The sequence below is a fragment of the Carcharodon carcharias genome, chromosome 18, assembly GCF_017639515.1.
Source record: "Carcharodon carcharias isolate sCarCar2 chromosome 18, sCarCar2.pri, whole genome shotgun sequence".
In the NCBI taxonomy this organism is placed as follows: Eukaryota; Metazoa; Chordata; class Chondrichthyes; order Lamniformes; family Lamnidae; genus Carcharodon; species Carcharodon carcharias.
The window spans coordinates 97,409,260-97,423,732 of NC_054484.1; the positions used below are offsets into that span (position 1 = coordinate 97,409,260).

The window sequence follows — 14,473 nt, forward strand, 5'->3', positions numbered from 1 at the left end:
TCCCAAGATATAGAAAATGGTGTTTTGCCATGGAAGCTGTTTGGAAGAGGACCTTAGTTTTCCAGGTGTTTAGTGAAAGGCCCATTTTCTTATGTTTCGGAAAAGGAGTCAACGATCAAGAGCTCAGTTTCTGAGTGACCACACACAAGTGTCATCTGCATACTGGATCTGAGTGATTTTAGTTTTGGATTGAAGGCACAGCTCAGAACAACGCAGCAAAACATTCCCACGAGGAGAGGAAACACTTCAGTGGTGTCCTCAAAGCACCCTTGACGAGGTCAAACATTCCTGCTGACTCCTTGCTTGTGATTGACCAAAATAGAGAAGGTTCATTCGGGAAGGCACCAATCACATCAATAGACATACAAGGAACACGGAAAAGTGAAGTCAAGGTGCAAAGAGTGTGCACAAACTTCCAAAAAAACTCATCTACCCAATCTTTCAAGCACTACCTGCCCTACGTAGCAGAGTCTGCAGATCGTGCATTGGACTTGTAAGCCACCTCAGAACCCATCCAACCGGAGTGAAAGCACGTATCCTTGATCCCGAGGACTGCTTAAGAAGAAAGTGACGATATCCTGTGATGTAATGTTTGTTCCGGTTATGCAGAAAAAAGTACTTTGAGCCTTAGTTACCCATATGCTCAGTGCTGACTAAATGTGATGTTGGAATTCACACAGTATTTTTGCACACATTGTGGGTGCCTTAAATCTCTGGTGTGCCAATTACTGAAAAGAGTGCATGCTTGACCAAGCCCTTAAAATTCTTGAACTGTGGTATTGAGTATTGGAAAGTCGAAGCATATGCCTTCAGAGTCAGTGTCCCTTGACCACACTTCCATGCCTTCTAGCAAATGCTCTATAGTGAAGGTGACAGGCAAAAGCAGCCTCCGAATCAGCACATCGTGTGTCACTCTCAGATCAATACATCTAGTTTTCCCCACTGGCACCCCATTGCCGGTGAATGTTAAATTTAAAAGAACTAATATCTTAAAGTTGTTTGTGATATCATTACCATTTTGAGAATTGATTCTTCCTGCTACTGAGCTGAAATTAAATATTTTACTGCCCCATTCCAGTCAGTTCCTGTGCTGAGTTAGGTATTGAACAGAGACTGCAGCATTTCTTTGAAGGTGAGTGGGGATGGTTGTGTTGGAGGTTGAATCAGTACTGTTGCTGGGCTGTTAACACATGTCACCCTGCAACCAGTCAAATAAGACCATTAGTAGAATTTGAAAAGAGAGCTGACAAACAATGGGCAAAAAAGTGTAAAAAAGCTAGAATTTGTATGCCCTTCATTTGAGTGTAAATATTTTCAACCAAAAAAACAAAGCGCATGTGGGATATTGCATGGTAACACTTGCAGGCGTGTAAAGGAGACAAAATGGAAGTTGAGCATATCAGGCATTAAGTAACAGCCAAGTACAGATAGAAATTTTATTACTTCAGTTCTGAAATTTTAATGCAGTGAAAATATCACTGAAGGCCATATAGTTATTTTCTTTAGAGTTTAGAGGTGTTTATGATTTTTTTTTCAGTGGAGTAACATTTGTTTATTGATATTACAGTCCGTCCCTTCAGTTTGAAGCTGCTTGGGCATTGACTAACATAGCATCTGGGACTTCTGCACAAACTCAAGCAGTGGTTGAAGCAAGTAAGTGATAAAACCAATCTAATGTTGTATTTTATAATTTTTTGTGTTGGTTATGTATCTTGATACACTTTTACCTACAATATGCAAATGAATGATGATGGCATCCAGTATTAAATGCCAAACCTGTTTTTTTTTTCAAAACACTGGCAATGCTCGACAGAAACCTAGAACAGTGTGTTGCGAAAAAGCAATCTCAAGAATGACTGTCAATACAGGAATACTTTGACAGTTTTATAACGTGTGAAAGCACAATGCTTAGAGAGTTCAGTTCTCAGACATGAATTCAGTGCAAGTGTCTTGGACGCGATTAGGTTTTCGATTGGTTTTAAATACAGAAAAGTATTTTAATGTAAATGTAAATTTCAATTCTGTACTGTTGTACAGCCATCCATGCCAAATATTTCAACATAATGTCAGAGGATTGATCAGTAAGTTCGTGGATGACATGAAAATTGGTGGGGTGGTAAATAGTGAGGAGAATAGCCATAGATTATAGGAGGATATAGACAGCCTGGTCAGATGGACTGATCAGTGACAAATGGAATTTAATTCAGATAAGTGTGAGGTGATGCCCTTGGGCAGGACAAACAAGGCATGGGGATACTTGATGAATGGTAGGACCCTGGGAAGTACCGAGGATCAGAGGGATCTTGGTGTACATGTCCATCAGTCCCTTAAGGTAGCGGGACAGGTAGATAACGTGGTTAAGAAGGCATATGGGATACTTGCCTTTATTAGCTGAGGCATAGAATATAAGAGCAGGGAGGTTATGCTGGAACTGTATAAAATGCTGGTTTGGCCACAGCTAGAGTAATGCGTGCAGTTCTGGAACCTGCATTACAGGAAGGATGTGATTGCACTAGAGAGAGTGCAGAGGAGATTTACCAGGATGTCGCCTGGGCTGGAGAGATTGGTTAGACTGGGGTTATTTTCCCTGGAGCAGAGGAGATTGAGGGGGACATGATTGAGGTGTATAAAATTATGAGGGGCATAGATAAGGTAGATAGAAAGGAACTTTTCCCCTTGGTGGAGGGATCAATAACCAGGGGCATAGATTTAAGGTAAGGGGCAGGAGGTTTAGAGGGGATGTGAGGAAGATTTTTTCACCCAAAGGGTAGTGGGAATCTGGAACTCACTTTCTCAAAGGGTGGTAGAGGCAGAAACTCTCATAACATTTAAGGAGTATTTGGATGTACACTTGCGATGCCATGGTATACAAGGCTATGGGCTGAGTGCTGGAAAATAGGATTAGAATAGTTAGGTACTTGTTTGACTGGCGCAGACTCGATGGGCCGAATGGCCTTTTTCTGTGCTGTAGACCTCTATGACTCCATGATAATTTTTTGTTTCTTTTGAGAAGGAGGAAATGTAGAAATAAATGTTTATGGAATTGTTTCATTTTATTTTAGAATGTTTCAGCAGTTCTGATTTAGGCCTCTAAATTTGATTCCCATCATGTCCACTGCACTCTTAGCCAAACTCACTGACATTTTTTGTGGCTGCAGCCATGGTGTGCAATTACCCCTTGCCCTCCTTGATCTCTGAGCAGCAATCAACATGACAAATACTCTGTCCTCCTCCACTGTCTCCCATTTCTAATCTATCTTCATGGGTGTTCCCTTGACTAATTCTGCTGCTCGTCCCATTTGAACCAGTAAAGCTTTTTCCCTAGAGGCCTTGCATGGTACTACCTTTGGTCCCCTCCCTTTTCTTATGTGCTGCATTTTGCCAATATCATTCATAGACATGGGTGAATTTGCACCTGTATGCCATTGACACCCTACTGTACATGCCACCTGTGTCCTCAATTCCACGACCACCTTGGTATTGTCAGCCTATCTAACTGACATCAAGTCATGAATGAGGCAGATCGTTCTCCAGTTGAACATTGGGAAGACCAAAGCTAGCAGCAGCATAAAAAACCTTTTTGACCTTTCTCTCAACTCTATGATCAATGAGAGTGCCCTGGTCATTGTGTAAGCTTAAGTCCTATTGAATCCTGAATTGAACTTCAAACCCAATATCCTGTCCAGCTCTTCCACCCACCCATTCAACTCTTCTACCCACCCATTATTCCCTCCCCCATCAGACATGTGTTTAGACATGAGACATATTTGGATAGAAAAAAATCTGATTGTATACATCGTTATTTTTCCACAGTAAGAGTGGCGTACAAAAAAATTTTGCATTCCCACCACTATTTACCGAAACCTGAGTGAAAACGTTGTCTGTCCCTCTGCTTGTAAAAATCTGACACTTTGACTTACCAGGCAACTGATCATTTAAAACTCAATCCTAAAAATAGATGCTAGCATGGATCTGTATCTTAAACCAAGTTATAAGCTAAGATTTCAATATATGTTCTTTTAACTGCAATTCTCCAATTATTGCCTTAATTAGAATAGAGCTAACATTTTGTGTTTTGGTTCCAGATGCTGTGCCTCTCTTTCTGCGATTACTCCATTCTCCTCATCAAAATGTTTGTGAACAAGCAGTCTGGGCTCTAGGAAACATCATAGGTTTGTATCGCTGTTAAAACCTTTTTTAATATTGTTGTAGCACATGAAATTCTTGGCTTTATAAATAGAGGCATAGAGTGCAAGGCAAAGAAGTTATGCTAAATCTTTATAAATTGCTGGTTAGGTCTCAGCAGTGTCCAACTCTGGACACCACACTTTAGGAAGGCTGTCTAGTCTTTGGAGAGGGTGCAGAGAGATTTATTAGATTTTTATTATTTATTCATGCAATGTGGGCATCGCTAGAAAGGCCAGCATTTATTGTCCATCCCGAATTGACCTTGAGAAAGTGGTAGCCAGCTGCCACGTTGAACTACTGCAGACCACGTGGTGGAGGGACTCGCATGGTGCTTTTCGGATAGGAGTCCCAGGATTTTGACCAAGTGATGATGATGGAATGGGGATGCGTTAATAAGTCAGGAAGGTATGTAACTTAGAAAGGGATTTGGAGGTGGTGGTGTCCCATGTACCTGCTACCCTTGTCCTTCCCAGTAGTGGTTGTGGGTTTGGAAGGTGCTGTAGTGTGGCAGTGTCGGAGAGAGTGAATGTTTATGGCAATGGCAATCAAGTAACTGCTTTGTCCTGGATGGTGCTGATTTTCTTGAGTGTTGTTGAAGCTGTACTTATACAGGGAAGTAGAGAATATTTCATCACACTCCTGAATTGTGCCTGGCAGATGGTGGAATGGCTTTTGGGAGAAAGTGAATCACTCACCATAGAATGCTTAGCCTCTGACCTACTCTTGTTGCCATAGTATTTATGTGGCTGACCCAGTTAAGTTTCTGGTCAATGGTAAAACCCCCCCCTGCCCAGCCAAAGATGTTTACGGTGGGGAATTTGGTGGTGTTAATGCTGTTGAATGTTAAGGAGAGATGGTTAAACTCACTTTTGTTGGAGATGGTCATTGCCTGGCACTTACATGGTGCTGATGTTACTTGCCACTTATCAGTCAAACCTGACTGTCCAGGTCTTGCTGCATGTAGGCACAGACTGCTTCATTATCTGAAGAGTTGCAAATGGACACTGTGCAATCATCAGCCAGCATCTCCACTAATGACTCTACAATGGAAGGAAAGTAATTCATGAAGCAGTTGAAAATGGCTGGGCTGAGGACCACTGCCCTGATGTACTCCTGCAGCAATGTCCTGTAACTGAAACGATCGGCCACCCGACTCCTGCCAGTGGATCGTGACTTCAGATGTACTCAGAGTGCGGTGTCAAGGAGCCTATCAAATGGTATCACTCTCTCCTCACCTCTGGTATTCGGCCTTTTTGTTCATGTCTAGACCAAGGCCACAAAGAAGTCTGGAGTCGAGTGGCGCTGACACAACCCAAACCGAGAATCAGTGAGCAGGTTATTGGTCAGTAAATGCCACTTGGTAGCCCTGTCAACACCACCTTCCATTGCTTTGCTGAAAATAAACTGATACCAGGAATGAGGTACTTGAGTTATGTGGAGAGACTAGTGAAGCTGTAATTGTTTTCAGAGCAATGGATGTTAATGAGAAATTTAATTCAAATGTTTAAAATTGTGGTGTTTTGGATTGAGAACGGTCCACTGATAGGAGAGTCGTAACCAGAGGGTTTAGATTTAAGGTAATTGGCAAAAATAACAGAGGGGAGACGAACAGACATTTATTTTACAGAGCAAGTTGTTATGATCTGGAGTGCACTGCCTGAAAGGGTGGTAGAAGCAAATTCAGTAGTAATTTTCAAAAGGGGATTGGGTATATATTTGACAATGTAAAATTTGAGGCCTGTAAGAGCACTGGTGTGGGACATACCAGAAAGTTTTTCAAAGAGCCAGAACAAGCACAATGAGATCAGTGGGCTCCTTTGTATGATTTAGTATCGATTACTTGAGCTCATTCATTCAAACAAGCCACCAAAATAGCATATATTTTTTGCTTTTAACTGTTTCAATGAGTTAGTGCATTAACATTTTCATCTAGCTGCTGTATATGCATCAGCCACATCATTGCTTCTTTCATAAAACTTTGCAGGTTCTCATCTCTAATGCAAACACTTTCATTTTCACTTCTTTAGGTGATGGTCCTCGGTGTAGAGACTACGTCATCTCACTGGGAGTTGTCAAACCTCTTCTGTCCTTCATCAATCCCTCCATCCCCATCACTTTCCTCCGTAACGTCACATGGGTCATAGTTAACCTCTGCAGGAATAAGGATCCACCACCACCAATGGAAACTGTTCAGGAGGTAAAGAAATTGGACTAACTTTGGTTATTTTGAGTGAAAATACCTTAATACTTTTGACTGGGACAGATATATTTTTTAATGCTCTGGATGAACTTTAGTTTCTTATGCCCTGAACTCATGAAATTCTGTTATGATAGGTCTGTATAGGTGACATTTGCAAATGTCTAGGGAGTGAATACAACAAAAGTTAGTTGCCCATGGTGAAGAGGAATATGGAGGTTGGCCATAATCAAGATTTGGTACTTATTTTTTCTTGTTAAACAGATGTATGGTGTTATCACAAGGCTGCGTGCCAATTTGACAGTGGTAAATATGATGGATACTTGCTGTTCCATGCAATTAGGAATTTCTATTTAATGTTGGAATGCGAATGTATTAAATGTTTTTTTAGAACAATTGGTATCAGCTGTAGCTTCTCTTCTATGTAGAGTGGTTTACCATGATAAAGCTTTGTTAGACCAGAAATAGTATTTTATTCTGTGAATTAGCCCTGTGAAAGAAATGACATCATGAAACTTAGAGGACTATTTAAGTGGGAATAAGATCAGGGGAGACAGTGAAATAGTGATAACGTCACTGGACTAATAATCCAGAGGCCCCGCCAAGTCTCTGGGAACATGGGTTCAAATCCCACCATGGTAGCTGGTGGAACTTAAATTCAATTATTAATAAAAAATCTGCAGTTGAAAACTAACCATCATCAATTGTTTTAAAAACTCATCTGGCCTACAAGTGACTCCAGACCCATAGCAATGTGGTTGACTCTTAACTGCTCTCAAGTGCAATTAGAAATGGGCAACAAATGTTGGCCTTGTGAGAAATGTCCACATCCTATGAAAGAATAATTTTTTAAAAAGAGACATCCCAAAATGTTTAGTGAAATACTTCTTAAATATTGCAGTGTGGGAAACACAATCGTCAATTTGTGCACACAAGGTCCCACAAACAACAATGAGATACATAACCAGATCATCTCTTTCTAATGGTGTTGGTTAATGGATAAATGTTGTTTAGGATACAGAAGGAACCCAGTTCTTTGAGAAGTGGCATGTGATTGTTCTCTTTCACCTTGAGGACAATCAGGGCCTCGGTTTAATGACTCAACCAAAAATCAGCAGCTCTTGACAGTGCAGCCCTTTTTCAGTACTGCATTGAACTGTCAACAGTCCTTGATTATGTGTTCGATTCTCTGGAATGGGATAGAATAAACAACCTTCAGACTCGGGCAAGAGTGCTACCACTGAACTTGGTAACAGACCTGACAGATCAGAAGGGCTGAGGTTCAAACCCCAGGTAGTGGAGAGTTCGTTGATCAGAGAGACAGTTTAGTTGATTTCTGTGACCCTGCCCGAAGAAATGGAAAATTCTGATTGGATGCAATTGGATTGCTAGTGACTATTCATTGGAAAGTGGGTGTATGTGGGGATTGGGCCAGGCTGTGTTGTCCCAAAATGTCAGCAGCTTACTAACCTGAGTTTTCGTCTAAAAAAAAGGCACGTAAAGGAGTTGCAGAGGGCTTTTGGTGTTAATTCAACTCTACCCCAGTAAATCTCACTTGCAATAGTACATTGAACAGGCAGAGAATTAAGTGGGGTTGAAAATGCTGCCCTCAGGGACAGTGACATATGTCTGCTGTATAAATATACAGGATGATTTGTTAATTACACCACTTATAGACCAGTTGTCCTTGAATGAGTACAGTTGCAGCTGAGCAACGATGATTGGTCTATGATTTGTAATATACCAATATACAAGGATTATCCTCCAGCATCTCGGCCAACTGTAATTGTCGGTCAATTTGTAGACCTATTTTAGTTTATAAATATTTCCAGTGCTTTTGAGTATAAGTTGATTACATTGAATAGTGAGAGTTCAGGACCAACATGTTCCCATAAAGGTGAAGGGTAAGACCAAGAAGTCCAGGGAACCCTGGATGACAAGGGATAAAGAGGATTGAATAAGGAAAACAAAAGGAGGCTTATGGCAGAAACAGAGGGCTGAAAACAGTGGAAGCCCTAGAGGAGTGTAGAAAGTGTAGGGGTCGGGTACTTAAACAAGTAATTAGGAGAGTGAAGAGGGGGGGCATGAGAAAACACTGACAGGCAAGATAAAGGAAAATCCCAAGGCATTTTATAAATATATTAAAGGCAAGAGGATAAAGAGTAGGGCCCATTAGGGACCAAAGTTGCAACCTGTGCATGGAGCTGGAGGACACAGGTGAGGTTTTAAATGATTACTTTTCACCTGTGTTCACTATGGAGAAGGACAAAGTAGGTGTAGAAATCAGGGAGGGGGACTGTGATAATACAAGTTTTAGTGGGTTTAAAAGTAGATCAATCCCCAGGCCCAATTGAGATGTATCCCAGGCTGCAGAGGCAAGGGAGGAAATTGCAGGGGCTCTGACACTAATTTTCAAATGCTCTCTGGCCACAGAAGAGGTGCCAGAGGACTGAAGGACAACGAATGTGGTACCATTATTCAAGAAGAGGTGTAGGGATAAGCCAGGCAATTACAGGCCAGTGAGTCTAACATCAATGTTAAGGAAACTATTGGGAAAGATTGAGAGGGACAGGATTAATCTCCACTTGGAGAGGCAGGAATTAATCAGGGATAGTCAGCTTGGCTTTGTCGGGGGCGATCATGTCTCTCAAATTTGATTGAATTTTTCGAGGAGGTGACTAGTTGTGTAGATGAAGGTAGTGCAGTTGATGTGGTCTACGTGGATTTCAGTAAGACATTTGACAAGGTCCCGTATGGGAGAATGGCCAAGAAGGTAAGAGCCCATGGGATCCAGGGCAATTTGGCAAATGGGATCCTAAATTGGCTTAGTGGCAGGAGGCAGAGGGTGATGGCCAAAGGTGGTTTTCGTGATTGGATGCCTGTGACGAGTGGTGTAACGCAGGGATCGGTGCTGGGACCCTTGCTGTTTGTAGTGTACATTAATGTGAATATAGGGGGCATGATCAGTAAGTTTGCAGATGACATAAAAATTGGTGGTGTCGTAAATAGTGAGGAGGAATGCCTTAGATTACAGAAAGATATAGATGTGCTGGTAAGATGGGAAGAGCAGTGGCAAATAGAATTTAATCCTGAGAAATGTGAGGTGATGCATTTTGGGAGGACTAACATGGCAAGGGAATACACAATGAATGGTAGGACCTAGGAAGTACAGAGGATCAGAGGGACCTTGGTGTACATGTCCATAGATCTCTGAAGGCAGCAGCACATGTAGATAGGTGGCTAAGAAGGCAGCTTGGATACTTGCCTTTATTAACCGAGGCATAGAATATAAGAGCAGGGAGGTTATATTGGAATTGTATAAAACGCTAGTTAGGCCACAGTTGGAGTACTTTGTGCGGTTTTGGTCGCCACCCTATAGGAAGGATGTGATTGCACTGGAGACGGTGCAGAGGAGATTCACAAGGATGTTGCCTGGGCTGGAGCGTTTCAGCTATGAAGAGAAACTAGATAGGCTAGGGTTATTTTCCTTAGAGCATTGAAGGCCAAGGGAGGACCTGACAGAGGTATACAGAATTTTGTGGGGCGTAGATAGGATCGGTAGGCAGAAACTTTTCCCCTTAGTGGAGGTGTCAGTAACCAGGGGGTATAGATTTAAGGTAAGGGGCAGGAGATATTAGAGGGATTTGAGGAAAAATGTTTTCACCCAGAGGGTGGTTGGAATTTGGAACACACTGCCTGAGGGGGTAGAGGCAGGAACCCTCACAACATTTAAGAAGTATTTATGAGCACTTGAAATGCCATAGCATAGAGGGCTACGGGCCAAGTGCTGAATAATGGGATTAGAATAGGTAGGTGCTTGATGGCCAGCGTGGACACGATGGGCTGAAGGGCTTGTATCTGTGCTGTATAACTATGACTAAATAGATTTTCAGAGAAGCCACCATGATTAGATGCACCTGTTGGCTTGATATATTTTTTCTGTATGTTGTATTGTGCAGAAAATTGCAGCCTGCTGTAAATCAGTCTGATCCAATTGTCTTTGTTAACTTTTGAAATTTACAAATCAATTTATCAGCTCCAGTAACAAGTGCAAGGAGTTAAATTACTTCTTTGTCACTAAGATTCAGATCTTAGCTGCTCCCCCCTTCCCTTTGCCCACCTCATCAAATCTCCACCTCAGCTTGCCCCCTCCCACCCCCCAATTCCACACTGCCCTGTCATAGCCCTGATCCAGTTTCTCCCCAAGTGAGCTTCAACTCTCAGTTAAGCTTCTGGCACCTTGCCCTTACCATCACATAGAAGTCGCCTTGATAACGTCGCCTAACACTGCTCCTGCCTTAGCCCATCTGCTGCTGAGCCTCTCACCCATGTCAATGAGCCAGATTTTGCTTTCAGCAATGGCTTTCACCATTCATCGTGTGTATAGTTGCCTGCTAACTCTTTGTGGGTTTGTCAGTGGAAATTTCCAGTCATCTAACATCTATTTCAGTGCAGCACCCTTTGCAGGAGATCAGGGGTGTCTGTGAACAGGGCAAGCAACATGCAGGCTCTTCAATCAAACAAATTGAAGTATACTCAGTGAGACATGTAGAGTGTAAATTGGGAAGGATAAAAAAATCAGGAAATATAAATTACATTTAAATCATGCACAGGTAGTAAAATAAAGATTGGGAAATACAAACGGTCTTAAGGGAAAGAGTTAAGGGACAAATAGAAAAAGAAAAACAAAATTATATTAATTTTTTAAAAATTGCAACATTAATTTTCTTCTGAGAGATTGAGACACCACACCTGAGAAATTAATTTTTCAGACCACAGAGGATGTTCAGTGCTTACTACACCTTTAAGAACTCATTTTGAAATGTACCAGTCCTAACTTTTTCATCCAGCCTTTTTGCCTTTAAACTAGAAAGTAGGGGGGAGGGATCATGTGAGGTGAGATATGGTAAATTAAAGAGAAAGGACAAAGCAATAGGGCAGGGTAGTGACATGGGTAAAGATAACCAATGTGTTGCAGGAAGGGACAGAGCATCCAAACATAAGAGTACACCGGCTGATAAGGCTGGAGTTTGCAAGAAGGGTATAAAGACAGAATTAATGGCTCTGTATCTGAATATGCGCAGTATTTGCAACAAAATGGATGAATTGATGGCACATACAGAAATAAATATGTTTGACCTGATAGCCATTTCAGAGATGTGGTTGCAGGGAGGCCAAGGCTGCAACCTAAATATCCAAGGGTATTTAGCATTTCAGAGGAACAGGAAACTAGGAAAAGTTGGTGCGAATCTCTGATAATTAAGGATAATATTAGTGCAGGAATGAGAGATGACCTTAGTTAAGAAGATCAAGATGTAGAGTCAGTTTGGTAAAGGGAAGAAACAGGAAAGGTGAAAGGTCACTTGTGGGAATAGTTTATAGGTCCCCTAACAGCTACACTTCAGAACAGAGTATACAAAAAGAAACAATGAAGGCTTGTAAGAAAGTTACTACAATAATCCTGGGTAATTTTAATCTTCACATTGATTGGATAAAGCAGGTTGGCTAAGGTAGCCTGGAAGGTGAGTTCATAAGAGTATATTCTGGACAGTTTCTTAGTGCATTACATTCTAGTGCCAAACAGGGACAGGTTATTTTACACCTGGTAATGTGCAATGAGACAGGATTAATTAATGACCTAATTGTAAAGGAGCCTGTATGCTTCAGTGAGCATAGCATGATAGCATTTCACATTCAGTTTGAGGGTGAGAAGTGTGGGTTTAAGGCTAGTGTTTCAACTTAAATAAAGACAATTACAAGGGTATGAAGGCAAAATTGGCTAAAGTGAACTGTGACAATATTTAAAAGGTAGGAAAGTAGAAAGCAGTGGCAGATATTTAAGGATATATTTCATAACTCTCAGCAAAGATATGTTCTATTGAGAAAGAAAGACTATAAGAAGGATTTACTATCTGTGGCTAACTAAGGAGTTAGGGATCATATCAAATTGAATGAAAAAGCATGCAAAACTGCAAAGGTTAGTGGTAGGTCAGAAGATTGGACAGCTTTTAGAAACCAGCAAAGAATGACTTAAAATGAGGAAGAGAAATAGAGTATGAGAGAAAGCTAGTGTGAAATGTAAAAACAGGTTGTAAGAGTTTCTACAAGCATTTAAAAAGAGCAACTAAAGTGAGCGTTGGTCCCTTAGAGGGTGAGATTGAGTAATTAATGTTGGGAAATGAGGAAAGGACAGAAGCGTCAAACCGGTATTTTTTGACTGTCTTCACCATGGAAGAACAAAAATAACCCAAGACTACTTGAAAATCAAAATGTAAAAGGGAGGGAGGAAGGAACTCAATACAATTACAAAGGATAAGGTACCTGGAAAGCTATTAGAACTAAAGGCTGCCCTGAACTGGATGATCTGTTTGCTCAGGTCTTAAAAGAAATGGCTGTAGAGATAGTAGATGCATTGGTTGTAATCTTCCAAAATTCTCTGGATTTTGGAAAGTCCTAGCAGATTGGAAAATCTCAGTTGTAACACTTCTATCCATGAAAGGAGGGAGACAGAAAGCAGGAAACTTTAGGCCAGTTAGCCCAATGTCTGTCATAGAAAAAGTTCTGGAATTCATTAATAAAGAGGTAATAGCAGGACATTTAGAAAATTATAATACAATCAGGCAGAGTCAAAGTGGTTTTGTGAAAGGAAAATTGTATTTAACTAATTGCTTCTTCCTTCCTCAAATAAGTCCAATAAATGTGGATAAAAGGGGAACCTGTAGATATGGTGTACTTAGATTTCCAGAAGGCATTTGATAAGGTGCCACATCATAGGTTACTACATAAAGTAAGAACTTATAGTATAGGGAGTAACATTTTTTGCATGGATAGAGGATAGGTTAGCTAACAAAGCAGAGAGTAGGGATAAATGGGTCATGTTCAGTTGCCAAGAGTCTACAAAGGGATTTAGAAAAGTTAAGTGAGTGGGCAAAAATTTGGCAGATGGAGTGTAATGTAGGAAAATGTGAAATTGTCCACTTTGGCAGGAAGAATAGGAAAACAGGTTATTATTTAAATGGAGAGAGACTGCGGAACTATGCAGTACAGAGGGATCTGGATGTCCTGGTATATCAATAATAAAAAAATTTGTATGCAGACACAGCAAGTGATTAGGAAGGTAAATGGAATGTTGGCCTTTGTTGCAAGGTGGATGGACTAAAAATAAGTCTCACGACAACTACAGGGCATTGGTGAGACCACACCCTAGTTCTGTGTACTGTTTTGGTCACCTTATTTAAGGAGGGACATGTTGCTTTGGAAGCAGTTCAGAAAAGGTTCACTTGACTGATCCCTGGGATGAAGGGGTTATCTTATGAGAAAAGTTTGAGCAGGTTGGGCCTAAACTCTTTGGAGCTGAATGAGAGATGATCTTGTTGAAAAATAGAAGATCCTGAAGGGAATTGACAAGGTGGATTTTGAGAGGATGTTTCCATTCATGGTGGAGTCTAGAACTAGGTACAGTTTAAAAATTAAGGGTCTCCCATTTAAGATGGAGATTAATTTTTTTTCTGAGGGTTGTTAATTCATGGAATTCTCTTTGCCGGAGAGCCGTGGAGGCTGGGTCATTGAATATATTCAAAGCTGAGTTAGATAGATTTTCCATTGAAAAGGGAGTCTAGGGTTTAGTTGGGGAGGGGAGGGTGCAGAAAGGAAAGTAGAGTTGAGGCCACAATCAGATCAGCCATGATCTTATCGAATGGCAGAGCACACAGGAAGGGTTGAATGGCCCACTTCTCCTAATTCTTGTGTTCTTGTATTTTAGTACAGAACTAGTGGGCAAGTACCTCATGTTCATGCAATTAGCGATTTCAGTGCCGAGTCTCTTGTTGAAGACTCCGATAGTGCACCCTGTGGAGGAACATGGTAACTGGCGGCAGCTTCTGGATTTCTGCATGTAACTGCATTTGTACAGAAGTTGCTGTCACGTTTACCCTGTTATAACTGCAAGCACCGATATCCTTACAATTGTTATTATCAGGCCACTGTCACTCCAGACAGTCCTACCTGGCTAGTCGCCTATCCCCCTATCTCTGTAAATTTGACCTCATTCAAAACTTTGTTGCTTGTACCCTGCCCCATGTCATCCCA

At 41.2% G+C, this 14,473-nt stretch overlaps 1 protein-coding gene across 1 annotated transcript in view; it reads left to right on the forward strand.

Moving 5' to 3' along the window:
• The window catches only part of kpna3 (karyopherin alpha 3 (importin alpha 4)), an 86,328-nt gene that overhangs the window by 41,848 nt on the left and 30,007 nt on the right, over nt 1-14,473 (forward strand). Inside the window, exons 7-9 of the mRNA XM_041211687.1 lie at nt 1,568-1,653; nt 4,086-4,172; nt 6,216-6,385. Of these exons, the coding sequence (XP_041067621.1) occupies nt 1,568-1,653; nt 4,086-4,172; nt 6,216-6,385 (343 nt within the window). The remainder of the gene's footprint in view (nt 1-1,567; nt 1,654-4,085; nt 4,173-6,215; nt 6,386-14,473) is intronic.